General features: G+C 38.8%; 1 protein-coding gene across 6 annotated transcripts in view; it reads left to right on the forward strand.

The window, feature by feature from the left end:
* The window catches only part of nlgn1 (neuroligin 1), a 230,850-nt gene that overhangs the window by 54,133 nt on the left and 154,275 nt on the right, over positions 1–22,442 (forward strand). For 2 of the 6 annotated variants that reach the window (XM_026345808.1, XM_026345811.1), the window contains one exon: positions 16,751–16,810. The exons of 3 other annotated variants lie outside the window; for them this stretch is intronic. In XM_026345808.1, coding sequence (XP_026201593.1) covers positions 16,751–16,810 — 60 coding nt within the window. The remainder of the gene's footprint in view (positions 1–16,750; positions 16,811–22,442) is intronic. One more of the 6 variants, XM_026345812.1, reaches the window with a different exon arrangement.

Raw genomic sequence — 22,442 nt, forward strand, 5'->3', positions numbered from 1 at the left:
AATGTTGTCACTGAGTACAGTGATTGTCAATTATAGCATAAAGTTGCATATTCATCCATATTGTAGCATGAAGTCGTATTTCAGCATGAAGCCAGCTGACATAAACATGCATTTTGTGCATGTGTCCCAGCAAGACTACAAGTGTCTGCTGGTAAACACTGATAGAAGCAGCAGACAAATACGACAGTCGACCATTCCAACTAGCACAAACCAAATGAGTTGCAGAGAGACAGCCTCAAGTGAAAAACCGAGACAAGATCATACAGCACGGGATGAGCGCCATCTGCATGGGTATAACCTTCTGTCACTAGTTTTAGAAATCCATGGCAGTACCATTGCTTATTTCTCTCTTCCTTTCCTTTTTTCCCATCCTTCCACTCTCCTTTCATCCAAGCTAAATGCTAATGCAGCCAGAAGGCTCTTTGAAATTGAAATGATGTGAAAATAGAATTGCAGTGGCAAATGAGCTGTGTTTGCTGGTCCCGTCGGGGCCAAGCGAGCCCTTTGAAAGCATCTCTCCCCCAGTGAGGAGCCCCTGTTCTGGGCTGCAGTCGCTTGGGCTCTCCCCTCCCTTTTCACGTCAGTTAGAGAGCTCCCGGAGGAGCAGAGATCAAGCAGAGGCTGATTGGGATGGAGTTTGTTTCATATGCGCACACACACACACACACACACAGCACGTGTACACATTCAAGCATCCTCACAACAAATTCCAGTGTTCCCCCATGCACACAAACATATGTTGAATTCTGCATGTATGGAGATGAATACATTTATTAAGTTACAAATATGCACTCACTCAGCTAAACTCATGCTCACTCTGCAATGCAAACCATTGGATACATTTGACTGCCTCCAATATAAATTTGCTAAGTGCAGGAAGAATGTCAGGGTGGATCAGCAAAACTATCTGTGAACATTCTCACTTATCTAGGTCATTTTTATCCAAAAGGTGCTAATTAATGGCAACTGGACCTCTTATCCCAAAGGTGTCTTCAGTGTTCAGTGCTGGGAAGTCCCTGGCTTATTTCTACCTAAACCCCAGTTGTTCCCCTAAGGAACCTGCATTTATTTGGCTAAATATACTGTAACTACAAAGCAGACTTATCTGTGCAACAAGACAGAACACGTTTATCTTGAAACTGTGATTTATTGTTTTTTGAAAACAATGACAAATCATGCTGTCCTTATGATAGTGGGATCAGTCCTTCTGGAGTGCAAGGACGAAATATGTTGTTGTTTCACTCAGGGCACTTGCTGAGAATGTTCCTCTTGTCTTTTTGTGTGGGATTTTGCATCTGTTGAATTGTCCTTTACAAAAAGAACTCGCTTCTCTGCAAGTCTGCGTTTTTCAGCTGATTGCCACAGTTTCACTGCGGATCTGTTCGCTTGAGCGCTGAGACCAGAAGCTCGGACGCATGCACAGACTGTACACACACAGTTTCTGTAAACTGTCAGCATCAGAAACAAAACGCGGAAAAACTTTTTTTTCAATCCGCCAAAGCACTCCGGTGGGGAGAAAGACAAATACGCATCCACCAAAGACAGATGCTCCGGAGGGAAGGATGGAAGGGGCACCGAGGCTGAGAAGAAGCAAACTGAGAGAGACAAGAGAAAGTGAAGACGCGGGTTGACTGAGACATGAAGAGGGAGGAGGGAGTGTTTAAGTGTCAGTGTTTTAGATGACAGCTGTCCCAACCCTAATCCTCCCGAATCCGCTCTCTGCTTTCTGACACGAAAACCACTGCAGTGGAAGCTAGTGAGGCATCCCACTTCCAACACACAAAAGGAATATGTAAGAGCATCTCTCGGAGTCTTAGTGATGATTAATTGATGATACAGTGTTACGTAAGTGGAAGAGTAAATACTATCAGTCATCAGTTAAGCATCTCGACAGAGATATGACACTCACCTCCTCACTCACAGCAAAGGAATCATTTTTAATTAATAAATGATAGAGCAGGAATGGATTCTGTACTTTAATTGCGTGTATGTGAGTGTCGACCCCACACTGGGCTGTTTGATTGCAGGCTGATCGGATGTTTACTTACCACAGCGTGTTATCTTTTTCTTATTCTCCCTGCTGTGAATGAGCCACAGTTGATTCTTCACTTCGTTCTCTCCTCCATTTTACCCTTCACTCAACTCATTTTTACTTTCTTCCTCCTCGTCAGCTGCTCACATACTTCCACACTTTGCATTGCTTTAGGTGATTAAACAGTCTAGCTGACAATATACACTGGAGATTGAAATTAAAGAACAACCTACAATTTCCGAAATGAGAAGGTCACTGCTCAGTCCTAGTTTAAAATGATCTAAACGGGAGTAAAATAGCAGTATTTTACACATATTTCCATAGTTATATATTCCGAAGCACAGTATAAAAAACGTAAAATGATATATTTAAAAAAGAACTCTGATCATCTAGTTAATTTAGCACCTGGTGCCAATTTCTTTAATTACCAGAGTACCCAAAGTGTGTAAAGAGGTCAGTAAAGGGTAGGGAAGGACGTGTGATGGTTTGAGGCATGTTTTCTGCAGTAGGAGTAGGGACTCTTACACAGCTACATGGCAGAGTGAATGCAAATGTTTATCAGAACCTTCTTTGACAACATGCAGTTCCTTCCCTGTATTTGTCACCCAATCAGCCCAACAACGCTTCATGCCAAGCCAAACTGGTAAAGAAGTTACTTGAAGACTGGTGATGTTCTGTGGGCACAGGTGTGCTGGAGTCATTCAAAGCAAGGGCCTGTACACTTCCGGCTAATTTGTTTTCACTGTTGTAATCTTCAGAAAATGTTGTTTAATCTTTCTCTGTGCTACATTTATTGCTGCTCCCTAATTTTTATCATTGTGTTTTTTGTTGAAGTGCTTTGGTTATTTTATAAAATATGGTATTGCGACAACAACAAAAAAAAATCTTCACATGTTGAGCAATGTAGATGACATTATTTGTGAAAGAATAATTTCGATCTCCAGTGCACTTTATGAATGCATCATATTTGAGTCAAGACATTATGCAGCTAAGAAGCCTTTGCTCATAAAAACTACACATAGTTGTTTTTTTGAACAAGCCTTACCTTTTGGGTTTCCTTTCATTCACAATAGAATCCAAGCAAACCAAAAATGCATCACTACAAACCACATAAGTCTAGCCTTATCTAGTCATTGGGTTCATTTTTGAATGGATTGAACATCCAGGAAATGGTCTCTGTGTAGTTGTTCTGGTCCACACCTGTGTACAGACCTGCCCATACAGTACCAATCAATGTGCTAATTTAACTCTACTTAGCTGGTTGGTGTGAGCACATTTTCAAACTTGCTGAAGAGTTTAATTCTAATCTACGAGACCTTTACCTGGATGTGGTATTGGTCCAGTCCCAAGTTAGTTCTGGAGCTGTTTGTTTGCAGTAAGATCATGATCCAACCATGATCTGACCAGTCCAACTACAAGATGAATGAAGAAAGTTAGAGGTAAAGGGCTCAGTTGACTGTAGACAGGATATCCTCTTTGAAAAGCATGAATCAGTTTTTGTATTTTTGACATTCTCCCAGCATTCAGCAGCCCAATAGTATTGTGGCCCAGATAACTACTGGGTTTATGAGGAAATGCCAAAGGTACCATTACTTTATACTGGATAAAACAGGGAGATTCACTGGTCAACAAACAACTTGTGTTTTTACTCCTGTTCAAATCTAATTAACCAATGAGTCATAAAAATGCTGCTGCATGACTTGAGGTGCAGTTTTCATTTTGTTTGATTTGTCACTATGTGAATTAAAACCCAACCGAATTTACAAGCAATTCCACTTAATCAGACAAGACCAGATTAAGTGTTACTTTGATGATGACCTTACCCTTGAGTGCCTGAACTTCTTTCTGGACCAGTCCACCGGCCTAAATTATCATTTAGGCCGGTGTGATTGTGGTGGTACCGAACAAAGCACAAGGTCCAAATCAACCATTTCCTCAATCTCAGATGTGCTTAATTTAAGCAAAGCAGACCTACCGCGTCAATAAAGATTATTGATGGTAAGGCATAAAACAGTTAAAGCAGTGTCCTAGTTCATTTTGGTTCTTTGGTATATTTTGTTTTATTTTGTACATTCTATTTTTTTTATCTAGTTTTGCACCACATTCCTTATATATGAAAAAACCTACTTCTCAATTAGCCTACTTATGGTTCTGATTTAGCAGTTCCCAAATAAAAAATGGAGTGAAAAATAGAAACTACAAATCCCCACAGTCTCACTGTACAAAATGCTTCTCTTGTCCCGTTTCTATCGGCATGTAAAATATTTTAATAATTTTGAATAAATATAATTCAGCTGCTCTCTTGACTAATAACACATTTAATACACATTTAAATGAGCTATTCACTCAGTTGGTAGAGAAGTCGTCTGTAAATCCCAGGGTTACTAGTTTGATTCCTGGTTCCTCCTGGCTACGTGTCCTTGGACAAGACACTGAAACCCCACAGTAGTCATCTACTGCAGCTGTCTAAACAACAGTTCCCTCAACCATTCAACAGGTGAACTCTTGTCAGTTACAACCCAAAATGGAGCAGACACAAAAGCCCACAAAGCCCAATTTGAAATTTCTCTAACTTCAAGTGTAGCACTGTGCGTAGCTGCCTAATCTCACCAAGAACTCAACCGCAGCTGTGGCGGATCAGAATGCTCTCATGGTAAAATGGTCATTGGTTATTGCTTTTGAATGGTGCCCTGCTGAGTGATGAAATTGTCAAGTGGAAATTTTTATTCCGCGGCTTCACATTAAATAAACAAATGCACATACTTTCGCTGTCTTCCCAAACAAGGGGGGAATGTGTGTTCTGTTAAAATGCTCACGTGCTGATTGGATTGAAGGACTAAATGGCTAGTCTGAGTGACAGAGAGATGTGGGGATAGATTGGTTTGGGACTGATTGAGTCACATAAAGTGACAGAGAAATAAAGAGATGAGAGATGAAAATGTGTGTCATTGTGTGTGTGTGTGTGTGTGTGTGTGTGTGTGTGTGTGTGTGGCTGAGAATTCAGTTCTGCATATAAATATGAGAATATATGAACGGGGGAAGGTGTCTCTCCCTAGCACGGGTAGGTATGCTCCTGTGTTCTTCTAGCCCACATGCTGATGGCTGTCAACTCTAGCAAACCTCAAGCGATATCTGTCTAAAAAAAAAAAAAGGAAGAAACTCAGTAGGTGCATATGAAACAGCTTGACTTTAGTCTTAGCCGAGCTGCTGCTGCTGTCTCCAGCATCACTCCTTGGCCCATTGCCCAGTATGGAAATACTCCTCAGCCTTAATGGACATTTCATTTAATAATCAGTGATTGATCGCTTGTGGTAATGATGTATAAGCATGAAGATTCAAGGATGAAGAATATTCTCAGTCAATAATTGGAAAAGTTAGAGTGCTCGGCAAAGGCTACCAAATGTGTTGCCAATAGCAGCGTCTCTTTAACTCTCCTGGTGTCAATATGGCTTCTCTTCATTTGCCAGCGGCAATTAGCGCCGCAGAGTGACGTTGCTGAGTTAAGAGTTGCATCAACCTCTAATTAGCTAATTAGACACAAAACCTTTTCTACATGAGGCTAATGTAAGAGAGCGGACTTCCATAACATCTAAATTAAAAAAAAAAAAAAGTTTTCTTTTACAGACTCCTAGGCAAATATTACTCCTCAATATGACAGTTTTGATGGATAGTTATGTACATGGATGGTTGGAGCACAGACATGCCAATACGTATATTTCCAAAGGAATAAGTGTGTTAAAAGAAATGCTGCTGCCTGCAGTATACTCTTATAAATGTCAGGACTGACTTTCAGCAAGATTTGTTACCAATAGCAGCTGACTATTGCTCCGTTATATCATATAACATAGTAACCTTGCACTACACGATCTAATTTGTCCCTCACAATGATAAGGGGCTGTTCCCAACTTGTTTTACTCTGAAATCATGTTTGATCATACAAGTTTCTGTAAGATCTCACATGCCAGGTCACTGGAATCACCACTCTGAAATTGTTCAGTACAAATGCAACGTGTGTGTAAGTTCTGTGATCTCTTGTAGTTGTGATTTAAAAAACGTCTAGTGTGCACCAGTCTTGAAGTGTTCTACGTACTAAGTGCTGGTTTGGGTCAGTATATGCTATATATGATGTTCCAATACAGCATATTTTCTAAAGGAACGAAACGCTACATTTATTAATGGGAAGAGACATGCAAGAGGGGTGGTTGGGAGGGATGATAAAGATCTGGAAATTCAACTTTTAATCCAGTTTATACACACATATGTGTGTGTTTTTTTCTCTTAAAGAGCCCACTCACAGTCCAACCTTAACAAGTGCTGTGAGTTCCTAAGCACAACTATAAGACATTTTTAAAATGCTATAGTTACAAATACATTGAGTGCTAACCACAAAAACCAGGTAGCAGTCTGGTTTTGACAACCCTCCATAGAAGAACATATTTGTTTTTGTGTGAAAACATCATTTGCTGAGGGCAAAGTTGACTCCTCACTATTATAGTCACTGACCTTTATTTTGCATCTGAGGTCCATAGCAGATACTGTATGATCCCCAGATACTGTCTCCAAACAAGCACACATACACACAGCAAAAACACATACTCACAAGCTTGTGCACACACATATTTAAATATACCTTAATATGCATGAAAACCAGCCATGTTTGTGACATTTAGTGTCATTTAAAATGCATGAAGACCCCAGTGCTAATTATAAATCTGAGCTGAGACTTACAGTTAATGGAATACACACACAGACATTTATGTTGTAATGTGACACATTTGTACCCTAACTGTATTATAGTAGAGTAATATATACAGTATGGAGTTACTTCCTTTATCACATAACATAGTGGGGGAATTATATTATTAATTTTTATTATTATTAATACCATAGCACCATGTTGCCATATTCATTTGTTACCTGCTGTTCTGTTCTCTCTCCTCTTTCTACTCACACCAACCGGTCGAGGCAGATGGCCGCCCACTCTGAGCCTGGTTCTGCTGGAGGTGTCTTCCGTTAAAGGGAGTTTTTCCTCTACACTGTCACCTAGTGCTTACTAGTGGCGTTTTCTATATAATTCTGTAAACAGTAACAGTCTTAAACCTTACACTGTAAAGTGCCTTCTGATGACCTCTGTTGTGATTTGGCGCTATATAAATAAAATGTATTGAATTATATTGAATATCTTCAACGTAACTATGATTAAATTTAGTCGCAGCGCACTTTATTTACATTCAATTGTTTTGTTTGTTGTGTCTGTTGCGTGGGGGCTAAAATAAAGTAATACTAATAGATTTTGTGAACCCAGGGCTCCATATTTACCTTTCCAGCAAACCAGCTAGAGGTAGTATTTTGTGAGTATGTGTTGTATCCAGATTGTTAAATATAATGATTAAAAATGAAAAATTGGTTTTTAAAAGCAAATCCCAGCTGTATTCTCCTCATTGGCGTATTTTTGGTTAGTTAAAAAGAGAGCAGGACGATCTGACCCGTTTAAATGTTTCACGACATCTTTCAGTGATGTTATACTGTAGAGACAAACAAGAAGGGAAAGCGAGAAAGCTATGACAGCACAAAATGAGCTGGGATTTATTCCCATGCAGCTGCATGTGCATGGCTTTTACACTAATTGGTTTTGTCACCATGAAGCCCTGGGCTTCCTTTTTAAGAACTCCTTTACGTCATGTACACACTGCAGGAGGGGGGCAGTTTGGAAGATGCTGATTTTCACTAAAATGTGGCTTCTGGCTGTCGCGGTAGCTCGACAAGCCAAGGCACATGCAGTGTGTGAGTGTATATGTGTGTGTGCTGCGGCTCATCCCATTTCACCTTTCATGTCACCGCGCATTGTCTATTAAAGGAAACACAGCTTAAAAATAATGGTTTAAAGAAAAAAACAAGTGGGTATTTATAGGAAACAATAGACACACTTGTGTCTATGGGGGATTCTAAAGGAGTAGGAGCTGAACGGTGTAAGATAAGGCAGCCCCCAATCCTTGCAGGATAGTTAGCATATTGTTTTTTTTTTCTACATTTGTTACAGAATAGCTGAGTCTTACTTTCTCTTCTTTTTTTTAAACTTGGGTATTTTTGGCTGCAAATCAATAAATATTGGCTATACACTCTATCCAAACCAGAGGATCTGACAGTCTATGTTTCATACATTGAGATGCTTCCAATGTTACTTGTCATCAGCAAATGGTAGTATACAAAATATTCCATACCATTTTTACTGTTACACTGACTGATTGTAATTATATCAGATCTCATCAGCAGCAAATAGTTTCAGCTATTATGAACATGAACCCATAAAAAAACCAAGTTAATATGAACTACTGAAAAATAAGGTGAGTCAGATACAGCTCATGCACACATTTAATTTAAATACGTATCAGAATGGAGCTTAAGGAATCAGATCAAGGGATTAATTTTTATTTTAAAAAACATTAATTTTGTTCATTTACTTTAATATTCACAAAAACGCAGGACAAATTACATTTACTAGCTAATGCTATAAACACTACAGAGTTAGAACCCTCCCACTATTAACAAGAGTAGACGGCTTCAGTACTACTTTTTTTGGATATACTTCACTTTTTTGCAGTTGGATTCTGCTCTAAATATGTTCCACTGCTGATGCGTTCTTTTGTTTTGCTTGTATTTTGTCCCTTTAATACCTTTAACTTAGTAGAGAACTTTTAAATATACTGTAAAAAAATGCATACTAATATACTAATATAAACCTTTCTATCAGAACATTCGTTTGGAGTTTAGCTGCTGTTTCCAACAGGTAAATATTATGAGCAACATGAGAAACATTTGAGCTTGTCCCTAATTATTGTGTGGGTAAAAAGGAAATGAAGCATCTAACAAAGTGGAGGTTTTGGTTTCCTGCGTTCAGAAGAGCTGTCAGGAGCCCAGTATTATCTGAAAATGAATTACACAATTTTCTTGTTTGCCTCATTAAAAATAAAAGAAAAGCTGTGATGCACACACATTGCTGGAGCTTTAAATCACCCGTGAACCCGATGCATTTTATCACTGGAGCCGTTCCTTATGCAGCGTTACACAAACATCTTTTTTTTTTTTTTTCTGCGGAGTCTTGCCTCAAAGCCCGAAGTCAAAATCCATATTTCTTTCGTGTGTAAGTAGGGTCACAAACTGGGGTTTAAAACCTCTGCAGTTTCTGTCACGCCGTATTTCACAGAGCTGTGGGTGAACACAGAGCAGAGCTGACAAGTCTCGCTGCATGAGGGGAAGAGGCTCAGTGGCAAAAAGGCTGTGACTCCCTGATAAATGGACAGACCACTGGCCTATTAATTAGCTGACAGTGCTGGTCAGAATAACTCGACTTACAAGAAAAATACTTTTATATGTGCAGACTTGAAAAGAGTGCTGAGTGGCTACTAAGAGTTCTGCTGATGTTATTCTAAGTCCTCCAAACCACTGCTACAGTATCAGCTTTGTGTTCATTGCATTTTAAGTTGATCAGCTGGAAACCATGAAGTTTCTTAAAGTCAGCTAAGGACAATTAGTCGACCTTGGTCTCTTTTTCACATTTCCTTACCAAGCAAAACCTCCCACAATTCTGACTTTCACTTGGAATCCCCATAGCTTTCATGGAGCAATTAGTCACAACAGTGTTTTCTTGTAATAATGCACCGTTCCTCTCAAAACACGTATAACTCTAGAAAAAAAAAAAAAAAAAGAAAGTAGAAGATGTATGACATTTAAGTTTATTCCTTTTTTCCCCTCTCATTTGCACACAAGTCATGCATGTTTGCTTGCGCTCTCTCCCTCTCGCAGACCTTTTCGCAGCTTTGAATTGACACACAGATATTGACAGTGTGGGTGTTTGTTTCATCAGCGAGTGGTTTAGAAAGGGGGAGAAGAAAGTAGGGTTGCAAGTAATTAAGTTATGAGTACAAGGAAAACGAAGTAAGGAGAAGTGGAAGTGGAAGGACATAAAATGAATGGCAGGAGGAAGCAGAAAAGTGAACAAAAAGCACAACACACTATGGTGAATATGGACGCTTTCTGGAGGCAGGTTTGTCTAGACATTATTCATTAAGGTGGTATTTTAGAATTCTTTATAAGAAGTTATCGGTTTTGATAGAACACAATAGCATTTTTCTTTTGCATTAAAAATGTTACTTTGTGAGTTCTTTGAATCTATAACATGGTTTAGCAAATGACTTTGCAGCTACCACCAAAATAAGCTTTTTAATTTAACCACTAAAATCGACAAAGAAATATTCCATTCAAATTGTATTTACTCTATTTATTTACATTATATCTATTTTAATTAAAACAGATTTACCCTGGTCTACCCCTCTACCGTCAACTAATATTCACACCAAACAGCTAAACCTTGAAAACTAACACTTAAAGAAACACAATTAAACAAAGATAACTTTGACAGAATAGGCAAAATAATTGGAACAAATAAACCATGTAAAAGGATGGAAAACAACATTTATCTCGAAGGAGATACTAAATATTTCTACATCTTATAGGACAAAATGTGATGGACATGACAAATCTGTTGTTGCCATGGTGAAGTTACAAGCATCAACTGGTGCTGAAAATTAGCCAACAATTAAGCCTTCTACTTGCTGCTTTCACCCATCCCATGGCACAATTTGGAGATAGGGGAGAGAATATTTAGTTGCTTACTGAAAATATTTCCATTGTGATCAGTACTATTGATTCTCAGAGTTTTCAATGGACTCCAGTGTTTACCCACTCTCAGCATTATTAGATGCCCAGAGCAGCTGCTCCAGCTGTGTATTGACTTTAATGCTGACTAGAACCTGCCCACTAATATATTGGATGTTTTGAGCTGTGTTATACCCATTGGTGAGCCAAGACATGAAGGAGAATTTCTTTCAAATTCATTTCTGATGTTTTTTTAAGCACAAGCCTCTCGATACCACAATGTGTGACGTCAGAGGTATTACTATAGCAGCTAATACAATAGCTGCTATGCCGGAAGTGCAGCTTTCTGAGTGTATTTGCATTTAATTGACACTTAAAGATATAGTAATTATGCTTTTATCTGTGTACAGTACATTTGCCATCTAAATACAGTATCTGTACCAGAAGGCCAAAGCGGCGATCAAGATTTTCAAAGTAAATAAACACTACATGTCCATTATGCCACAGGAGGTGCTTGTAGTAATCTGTTAGTAAGTGATTTAATTAATTCAATTGAAAACCCTGTGAATCACTGAGATGCAAATCTAAAAATCACGTAACTATACAACCACAAATATATTTTTGTAGGCAAAGTACACACTATTCTGAAGCATAGTTTTACTGAATGAATGAAGCATCACAATTAAAAATGTGAGTGGATGGTAGGTGGGGTGAATGGTGGGCATACTTTATAAAACACACAATTTTTCTGTTATTATGTTGGACCACAATCTTTCTCTAAACCTAAACAGGTGCTGCAAATGCCTTAAAACGGACTTAGGCTTTAGGAAACGGGGGTGCTATGACACACCAGCATGCTTTATAGTGCATCAATATTTGATGACTATTAAAACTGTGGGTTTTGTGTAAATTTTAGAAAAAAACTAACAAATGCATGAGGGTTGAAATAAATTAAGTGGTAAGGTTATGGAAAATTTTAGTGAAGGTTAAAAAAATTCAACATTAACTGCTGTGTGAAGCCAAAAGGAATGGGGATAGTGATCTCCGGGTCTCCAAGTCACACACTTTGAATGCCCAACTGTCCACCCACACCTTTTCCCTGTGGTGTTGCAAAGCTACATACAATTATATATAATTATATTTTTTCCAAACACACAATTCAGCATGGGGGGCATGGAGATACAGCAAGAAAGTAGTCAAGGTCAGAACTTTACGTTGCACCCACTCTTCCAACCACTTCTGATACTTTTTGTTTGTACACTTAGTGCAACACTGTGAAGGTGACAGGGTTGCATTGTACATGGCCAGACATTTTTCACAATTTTCTTAACAACCTGTTCACTTAAAGCATACTCCAGCATGAAAAGATTCTGCAACATTATGACAAAGTCAAAGTACTTCTACCTGGAGATGGATGGTGCACACAAACAGGAAGAGGTCTCTGAAAACCTAGACATTATAATAATTAATACTTTATTAAACCTTTTTTTGGGAAATTCTTTGTGCACATGCTGCCCCTTTGAGGTGGTATGCGTTCAAGGTTCAGTGTCATGTCCAGGGACACTTTGACATGTGGGCAGGAATTGGGGGACACCAGGAATTGAACCACCAACCCTGGGGTTGTAGACGACTGTCCTACCAACTGAGACACCCCAACATACCATATGTATAGCATTCAGCACATAACCAACAGTCATTTTGCAGAGTGTACAGTTTTTGGGGTATGATACTATTAAAGGTGTTCAGTTGGAAAGTAGCAGACATGTAAAGAGTCTAAAGTGTGTTTAGAAATACAATTTTTTCCTACTAGGTCAACTCCATAGATACATGTAGGAGGTAGACATCTGGGCTCCTGCATCTAACCCATGTATTTTTACCTTAGTTCCATGAGAACACTCTAGAGTTCCTGCTTACAGTCTCAGTTAATTCCTCTCATCAGATGGTTCATTGAAGTGCATTAGACTCCAGTTTTACCTTGGGGAATGGCTTCTGTATTTATAGTTTACAGCCTGTAGGGATTTTATCCAAGGTCAGTAGTAGATTACCTATTTGGCTCATTGAGCTGGGCACTCTGTTAGATCCCCTATTTTAATGTGCATTGGTGATTGATTAAGCCGCTGTGTTTCCGTGCTAGTGCGGCTCTTGACTGATGCGCACAGAGAGCAATATGTATGTATGGATAGCTCTTGTGCTGAATGTACGATCGATGCACAGACTCTCCTCGCAATAATTACCTCATCCAGGAGAGGGGGAAAGCCTGAGGGGTTGAGTATGCGTGTGAGTCATGGATTGTAGCAGAGTGTCAGACAGCGTGAAACTCCACTTCATCAGTCTCCAATCAATGTTGATGGTGAAAAGAGGGACATGCGAAGATAGACAAGAGAGATGGACATAAAACAAGTAACCACAAAAGACAAAGACAGAGTGGCTGTAGACTGAGAGACATTTCGTCGTCTGAAACAGATGTTGTGACTGAAACTGATGGCACCAGTTGGAGGGTTGGAGTCCTCAACTAGAGGAAGATCATGGAAGCTCATCCACATCTAATTCCAAAGACCATATTTGATCAAAGATGGGGGTGATGACAGTTAAAAGCAAATCACTGCTGACTGCTGAGGAACACCATGAAAGAGGTAGAAACAAAAATATAGAAAAAAAATCAGATACACGGGAAGGTTCAGGTTCCTACAAACTTTTTACTGTTAGTTCTCGTTAGACATGGACACACACACATACACACACGCATGCTGACAGTGACAGGTTAGTGTTAAAGCCTCCTTGTCACTGCTCAGTTTAGAATGGACACCTGATTGCTGTATCATGTCCCTCTCTCTCTCTGTATGTGTGGATATTCATCTGTCAGTGTTTTCGTTGATCCTCACTAACCCTTAATCAACCAACATGTCACTGTACCAGCAGTGCAGGGACAATTACATGGAGGTCGCATTAACCGTGTTCTCTTTGACTCTTATATTTTCACTGGTTTAAAACTGCTCACAATCTACTCCAACATCAAACTTTCCAAATTTTGTTCAGTGTTACTTTTACTTAGAGTCACAATATACAAATTGTGGCAATCAAGCTAGCACTAGTACATGAAATCAGAAGCAGGGATTGGTTAGAAGGTTAGGTCACACTCAAAATCCTTTTGGAGCAAATACCCTTTGCACTGTTGACAGATTTTCTTCACATGAAAAAACATTTTGGAGCATATTTCATCTAAAAGCAAAGCAGGAGATTTGTCACACTTTAGTTTTATTTGTTTCAAACAGACTATATTGGGCTGAATATTTGGATAGCTTTTAGTTTTGAAACCTCTATGATATCTAGAGCACAAGGGTAATGGGTAGGTCTTACCTGCAGTCAGTAAAAAATCTTTTATAATCCAAGTGTCAGCAAATTAAATAAAAAAAAAAAAACACAAATTAAGACACTCAATTACTTTCTGCTTGACTTTCCTCTTATCTGAAAATGTTACTATTACTGCAAAATTGAAACTACCATTTCTGACAATGTCAAGGAGGGGAGTTTAGCTTGCTCTGTGCTCTTGATTTTATACTACTGACAAGCATGCCCTCCAACAAGGTGAGCCAAAAAGGGCAACCCAGGATTTAGAGCTTTCTTCTTTTTTTGCTAGAGTGATATACCAGATTGTTGTCAGTTCAGATTTCGGATTCTACTGTAGATGTTCTTGTTTTACAGTCTCTCACAAAACTTACAACTGTGACATAACAACAAAATGTTCTTTGTCATATTAGTTTCTGGTTGCAACATACAGACATTTCATTTTTAGCACTTTTACCTAACCAATTGGATTTACCAATTAGATCATCTAGAATTGTGCAGGGAGAGTTTTAACCCAAGGTACCAGTCTTTTATGAATGCACCCTTGAGATCATCTTGGAACTTTCCATTAATCTAAAACAATGCATTTTAATACACATTTTGCAATTTTGCAAAACGTTGCAGTTTGAGATGACAAAATGTAGTGTTTAACTAAACTGGAAAGATGGATACAGGGCCCAGCTTAAGATGCTAATGGCAACTGGACAACAAAAACAAGCATATTCTTGAATGTGCTGTGTACAGCTGAGTGCATTGCTTTGACAGTGATCTCTCTATGCAGTATACTCTATAAACAGGTAACACATCCCTTGACAACAGATGCTCTGTTTCTTAGACGTTTCACATTTTGAAAAAGAAGTGATTTTTGTGTCTTGGTGCTTATTCAGCACAGAGAAAGCACAAGTCAGCATTCGCTTATCAAATTGCTTGTCAAATTTACAAAACAGTGCTGGGAGATGGCTGCGGGACAGAATGATATGCGGGGAGCGGGCTCTGTCTTTAAAGCGGCTGTAGAGAGATGGCTTGTCCTAAAATAAACCACCAAGGAGAAATTATCACTCATCAACTTGAAACATTTTGTACTTTTCAAGTGATTCATTGCCTGTTATCTATTCCAAAAACAGAAACATTCAAAGCCAAGTCTCTAGACTTTTCATTGTTTTGTTTTTTTTTTATTTCTTTAAAAACTGTAAAATAATTTCTTAAGGAAGTGAAGTAGTCTGTTTCTTATTTGACACTGTGACTTTTGAAGGCAGTTGATACTTCAGTAGTTGACACAGTAGTTGACTTTTGCAACCCTTTGTCACTGTTGATGTGTAATTCTCTACATATGTGTGTGCTTGTGTGTGACTGTTTGAAGGCTTAAGCACTAGAATGCTATTTGGTTTTTCTGTATGTCACGCACCCTTCCCTTTCTCCCAAGCTGCATGCGTTCACATCAATGTGTATCTCTCTGTGTCCTTTGTGGGGGTGGATGTGTCGACTTTTAATAGATATGCTATGTATTTATGTATCTGTGGGTACAAGAAACTTGCATTGAAATGTTTAAATTTTCATTAAAATGGTTTTTAATAATGAAGTGGTTGACCACTTCCCCTGTCAAATAGATCGAGTGTGTACCTCTTCCAAGTTCAGTTACTTCGGTTCAGCTTTGTCCAAAGCATCACTAGCAGACCCTTCAAAGCTCACCAGTGGACATGCTATATGTATATGTCGAGGTGTCCTTGAAAAAGAGACCAAAATCCCTATAATACTGCATTCGCCAGTCATACAACAATTTTCCCATGTGGTATTCTAAAGGAGCACCTCTCTGTATGTGTGTTACAGTTCAACAGCTATTCATTCCACCATCCAAATCACTATCATCTTCAGGGAGGTACAAATTAATTGCAGTAGTTTTAGATCGGTGGAACTAATAAACTAGTAACTGTATATGTTATTATGAATCTCCTTGTGGAAAAGGCTTTATCAATGAATTTCCGGCTAAAGGATCCTGTAGTTGGAAAAAGTAAAAGAGAAAAAATGCATTAACCGTCTGAAAATTTCAATAAGTGGGCAAAATAGAAATCAGTTTGCCCCATACTCCTCTATCTCCTGCTCTCATCTCTGGCATTTTATCCTAGTCATTAAATATTTCCGATGTGCGCTGCGCTTCACAGCAGTGCCCCTACAGTCAAATTTCTTCTTGACGTTGGCCGTGCACTTGTGTGTGTGTGTGTATTTAGGTACACACACTGAGAGGTAACACACTGAAACTACAACAGGGGGAGTCTGTCACATGCTTCTGCTGCTGCTTCTTTTTTTTCATAATCACTGCCTTTTTCTCTGCTACACTGATCATTTTCAATTGTTAACATAATGTCTCTGATATCTATAATTGATGCTACTGTATCAAAAAGATGTTTACTTTGATTCTGAGTTTTATCCTAAGCTAAGTCTTCATTTTCAACACAGAACTAATATTTTTTTGCCTTTTTCAAAAGTCCCTCTTTTCTTGCTCTTTAATTTTCTTAAATGAATTCCTATACAGTAAATTCTTACTGTCAACATGTGAAGTGTGGTAAAGTTTACCCAGTCTTTTTTTTTCCAAAAAATGGAGGGGCTATAGAAACATTTAATTATTGACAGACTTTCTTATCTTTTGAGAGCATCTTTTGAAAGCTGTGTGTGTTCTTGATCACCCTGTTTTCCTCCATCTTCTCCTTCTTGGTCCTATAGGTCCCCTTACAAAGAAACACACTGATGATTTAGGTGATAGTGACCACACGGACGACGAAGGTATTTTTTCCCCTCGATGCCAAACTGATTTGCATGACAAGGGAAACCAAACTTACCCTTTCTCCTCCAATTTTTATCTTCTTTGATTTTCTTACATTTCTTGTCCTTTTTTGAAAGTGATGGACATTTTCTTTTTGCTCTTTACTCGTAAATTCTCTTTTTTGGGCTGGATGTGTTTTGTCCTTTTCAGCTTGGTGTCTAAAGTTTACATGTCTCCCACCATTCTTTGATATTAATACTGTAACATAGATTCTCTGCTTGGATTTGCTGTTTTCTTTTACCTTTTCTTTCCTTTTCTATGTTGCATCCCACCAACAGCTCAAATAACTATTAACCCTTTAACCAACTCTTAACACAGTTTTGCATGTTTTTTTTTTTTTTTTAATTCGTCTTGTTTCTAAAAATCTGAACATGTTTAAAGGGCCAGTCACTGGCTAACTGGCTTGCACCTATACTAACACCTAGACTTGTTTATGTTTTGGGCGTCAAACCAATAACTTTCACAGAAATTACTGGATAAAATCACTCTAAGCATCTCTCTCAAATGTGTTTGCTGCATATACTGTACATGGGGGTTGTTATCTTTCCTGGCTCTCCTACAAGACAAATTTAGAGCTAATTTACTACACGCCAATGTACAGTATGAAGATAACTTTCTGGTCAACCAACCACAGTGGCTGTTGGATTGAATTGCAAGCTGCCAAATAATTATTTTGTAGCTACATAAAATACAGATTGGCTCGCAGACATGACAGACTTGGCAGCAATAAAAAAAGCCAACATTCAGGTGTATCTAATTTCGAATGACATTATCATCATTATGGTTTTAAATTACCTAGGCTCTCAATTTAACTGTTCTTTGGAAACTGCATTGTCGAAACAATGCACAAATGGTTCCTGTTACACATTATTGTGATGTAGCTTATGTAAATGCCTTAGAACAGGTTTCACACCTGCTTTTTATTTAAGCATCACCAAGAGACAAACATTTACCTCACTCGTTGAGTTAAATCTCCACAGCACTAGGGTTTAAGTGAGGATGGAGGAAGTAATATCAAATTTGATTGTGTGACTAACACAGTAGAGATAACTTTTCCAAAACAACACATCCTCTTTTGAGACATTTATTGCTAGATGACTATTACATGATAGACATATGTTGATGATGTGGAATACTACAGGGATCCAGTGGCCACCTGTCAAAGACATGAAAACATGGCAATTGCTTCTCTTGATATTTAAATTGGGTGTGTTATTTGAAAACTAAGACAGTGTGCTGGAAAATCCATTAATCTGAATAAAACAAAAAAAAAAGAACATTTCCTTAGTCTCCAGAAAAAAAAAAGCAGCCCTTTGAAAATTCACATTAGGAATGAAATGTCCTTGATAAAACCCTTAGACAGAGTCGTATCCCCTTAAGGCTCCTACCGTGCAACATTAATGACAGGCAGAAATCTTAATGAGGCAGCCCTACTGTATAATATGACGAAGTAAACAGCAATTACATCCATAGAAGACTCACAACCAGATCCTTTTGATCTGTGCCATCATGCTGTATTTCTGGGAGCTCTCATACACACACAGACACACACCAATAAGATTAAAGCGAGACACACAGCTCACACAGATCTATTCAATGAAATCCCAGCAAGCTTCAAGTATTATCTTGATAAAGGATGCAGGGCAGACAACTAATCCAGTTTAATATAGAAGAAAATATGCTTGAGAACACACACAGGCAGTCGCGCACCCCTTTACCCCACTCAGGCCGACTCTGATGGTCTTAGATCCCCTGCTCCCCCTGGATCCCAAGCCGTTCTTGATGCTCTTAACCCTTGACCTGTTGTCACCTCGTGGATGCAAACACATTGACAACATCCCCTCCCCTCCCCCAATGCGGCCACTCTTCAAATCTTGGATTGTACAATCTCTTTATACTCAGTAAAGCTGGTGTTTGTAATCCTTTTGTGCTGGGAATACAGACATAAACAGGAATGTTCCAGAGAGCTGGGGATTTGTTAGAAGCTTTTTATTTTTTATCAAAAATTGCTGAAGTGGTTCAGAAGAGGAAATGTCATTCACTACAGTATCTATAAGGCTCTTATGGGCCCCGGTACTACATATAAAGTAAATGTTCAGCCCAGCTCCACAGGCTCCATTTGGTGACATTCAAAGTTGCAACTGCAACTATTGAGGCTGAATGATAACAGATGCATGAACTAAAAGTGAAGAGTCCGTCGCCACTACCATTCACCCTTCTACAAATGAAAATGTAGCAATTCATATTTTATTACAACAAGCAATCTTGAAAGCAACCAGCCCCCACCTTTAATGGCAAGAAAAGAGAAAACGCAAAAGCAGAATCAACCTTCTGTTCTGTCACCTCTGGTTTATGTCTGCTTATGTTTAGCCAGCTGAAAATAAAGTAGTAATGTGGAGGAAAACATCACAGTCATGGTCAAAATAAACCAGTGTTGACAGTTGACCTTGTCCCTTGTGTCGAAACTTTTGACTCAGCCAACCATCCTGACCCCAGCTGTTTTTTTGTGTTTACTACTATACAGTACTTACTTTACTACTATAATATATATACTATATACGTCCCTTTGCTGATCAACTCGCCCTGTGATATCTCAAGGTATTTCCAGATCAACTTAAATATCTAATCTCTCGACTGTGCTGGGGCTACTTCAGGTTTAATATTCTTTGAATCTGCAATAAAAAGGAAGTAATCCAAACCAGGCGTCTAAAACCCCAGCCTCTCTGCTCTAAACTCCAATTCCTTATGTCTCTCAGAGCTTGTATTTCTGATCCTATCCCAAAGGAAGCAATCCACAGTTTTCTGCCAGAGAACCTTGGCCTTAGGCTTAAAAGCGCTGACTACCAGCCCAGCTGATTCACACATGGTTACAAAACATCCAAATCCTCATGTTGAAGATAATGGCCAGATGAAGCCCACAGAACATCAAAAGAAGAGGAGTGATGTGGTCCCTAAACTGGAAATCCTCACCTTACCAGCTATGCTTAGAGATCCTATCTGTGGAATATGGAGGCAAAGGACAACCCAGGCATGGACCCACACTAAACGCAAATATTTTTTCAAAAATATAAACTCAGGGAAGGTGTGCCACTGTGTTCCTCATGCAGGGCTCTGCTCAAGTATGGGATACTGGGGCCATTATTACCAGTCCACAAAGCACATGTTGGCCTAAAGGACAAAGACAATTCCATTCCCTAGCAATGCTAAAGTTACACAAAGCAGTTTATACTAATTTTAGCACAAATCATTTAAACATTGCAAACGTCACAATTCCATCAAATCTGCATGACATTATACATTCATACTCATGCCAATTTACACATGCCAGTGGATACTCTAATGAGTTACATGAGCACAGTTGCACTGATGATACAGGAACACTTCGTCTAGAAGTGTTTGAATTGGTGTTCACCACCGGGCCTCATTTTGTTTCCTTTTACTTTTGCTGAAAGTCCCAGTGGTTTTGCTCCCTACAGCAAAAGGCTGAGGCCTGGATAAAAAAAAAACGAAAACATCAGTGCTCCTCGTGTATGCTGTTGGTTTGATAAGTCCTCTACACTGGCAGAGGGAGAGGATACCAAAGTTGGTGTAACAGCCTGGGGGCTTCTCTAAGGGTTTGCTGAGATAAATCTAAAGTACCTGAATCTCTTTGATCATAACTTCATGCTCACGGAAGCAATGATCTGCTCCATGCTGGCATGGTACCTCTGACAAACTCTCCCTCACCCATTCTCATCCCTAGGTAGATTGAATGGTCAAATTAGTACAAGATTGGGTCTCATTTTAGTTCTTCTCAAAGCAAGCTTTCATCTGGCTGCTTGCTGTGAAGACAGAAAAGCCTAGAGGAGATCTAAATTTCCCCAGCTGTTTCAAACACCTGAAATCATGTAAGGATTGACATTCCAAAATCATCATTTAAATGTTGGTAGTTCCAGAAACCAGCCCCAATGTGCCATACCTCACATGAAAGGATAATGGGAAGAGATGAACCTTCAGCTGAATGAGGATCAATTGATAAGTTAGAGGAATGAAGGGGGGAATGGGGGGGGTTTAGTGGTTTTTTTTGGCTCAGAGTCATGCAGTGGCAGCCAATGGAGGATTCCAGGAAACCATACTGAAAGCAAGCTGGATTGCATAAACTTAAAGCCTCAAGGTACAGAGTGTTCACTATATATTGGGACTTGTTTCAGCAAGAAACTCCAGGTAAATTCAGGTAAATCCATGAACTACTCGAACATTGCCAAGACAACTGTATCCTAACCTCAACTCATTACTGCTGACCTTCAGCGCTGAGTAAGGAGGTGACCACAACAGGCATGCTGCATGTATCTTGCTGCTGCAGAAATTAATGAATATATCATGCAATATTCAAGAGCAGCTAGATACAATACATATATGAAACAGTGACATATCACATAGCTTCTACAAAGAGTAGCCTTGATGACTTGGTTATTAATATTCTAACCCCCTTTTGCTTCCTCCCTCCTCTCATCACTATTTATTAAAGCTATCATTATTAAGGTTAACATCATCAACCATCACCGTCATTATCAACATCATCTTCAACAGCATAATGCCTTATATTATCAACAATGTCAACTTCAATATGAGTGTCATAGTTGTTACAATGATGGCTCTAAAGAAAACTTAGAGCACTTAAGGAACTAAAGCAAAAAAAAACCTATGTATGTAAATGCATCTCAATTTCATACTAAGACAAGCTTGAAAAAAATATTCTTTTAATATTAGCATCATTTCATTGAGATAATTGGCACCATCATCATCAACAAAATTAAGTCCTGACTGACTTTATTATTATAATCAATATCATCACTGTCATGATTACAGTATAATCATTGACATGGATGTTGCCATTGTTAACAGCATCACGGCTGTCAGTTATCACAACCACTGTCATGGCTGCCATCATCACTATCACATCAGTAGTATCATTACATAAACGGCAACATTAACCGAGTTCCAATAATCATCCACATTAACAGTATTGTTCTTTGTTATCATCAGCTCGTTTCCCTCTCCTCTCCTTTTGTGAGATACCACTGTACTGCAACATACTGTACACACACAGAAACACACTCACGTACGCTGCCATAATCTCCTGACCTTTTTTGTCAGGAGATTCTGGAAGCGTTCCAAAGGGGAGTTATGATGTGCTGCTACATTGTGGCCAGTGCCTGCTGCGACAGAGGAAGGAAAGGAAAAAAAAAACATACATTACAAAGGACAGAGGATGATAGAAGTGATGTAAAGAGCCCTGCACTGAGAGAAAGGACAAACACAGAATGCACACAAACACACTCAGAAAGAGAAAATAAGGCATTTTACAGTACATAGATGCCTCATTTTAATTTCCCACTAGATCTTTGCTTTTCCTCATTTCCATTGGTGATTTTTATTTCTATTTTTACATACTCAGTTGGGAGGAAAACTATTTATTCACTTGTCCAATATAAAAACACTGTAAAATGTGTTTTTTCCATCCAATTTCCGATGTGTAATGTCCAGTATGCCCCAACATATAGTATATTTCCTTTTTACTCCCACTACTCAAGAAAGATGAAGTGGATGGTA

The sequence above is a fragment of the Anabas testudineus genome, chromosome 4 (genome assembly GCF_900324465.2).
Source record: "Anabas testudineus chromosome 4, fAnaTes1.2, whole genome shotgun sequence".
Taxonomy (NCBI): Eukaryota; Metazoa; Chordata; class Actinopteri; order Anabantiformes; family Anabantidae; genus Anabas; species Anabas testudineus.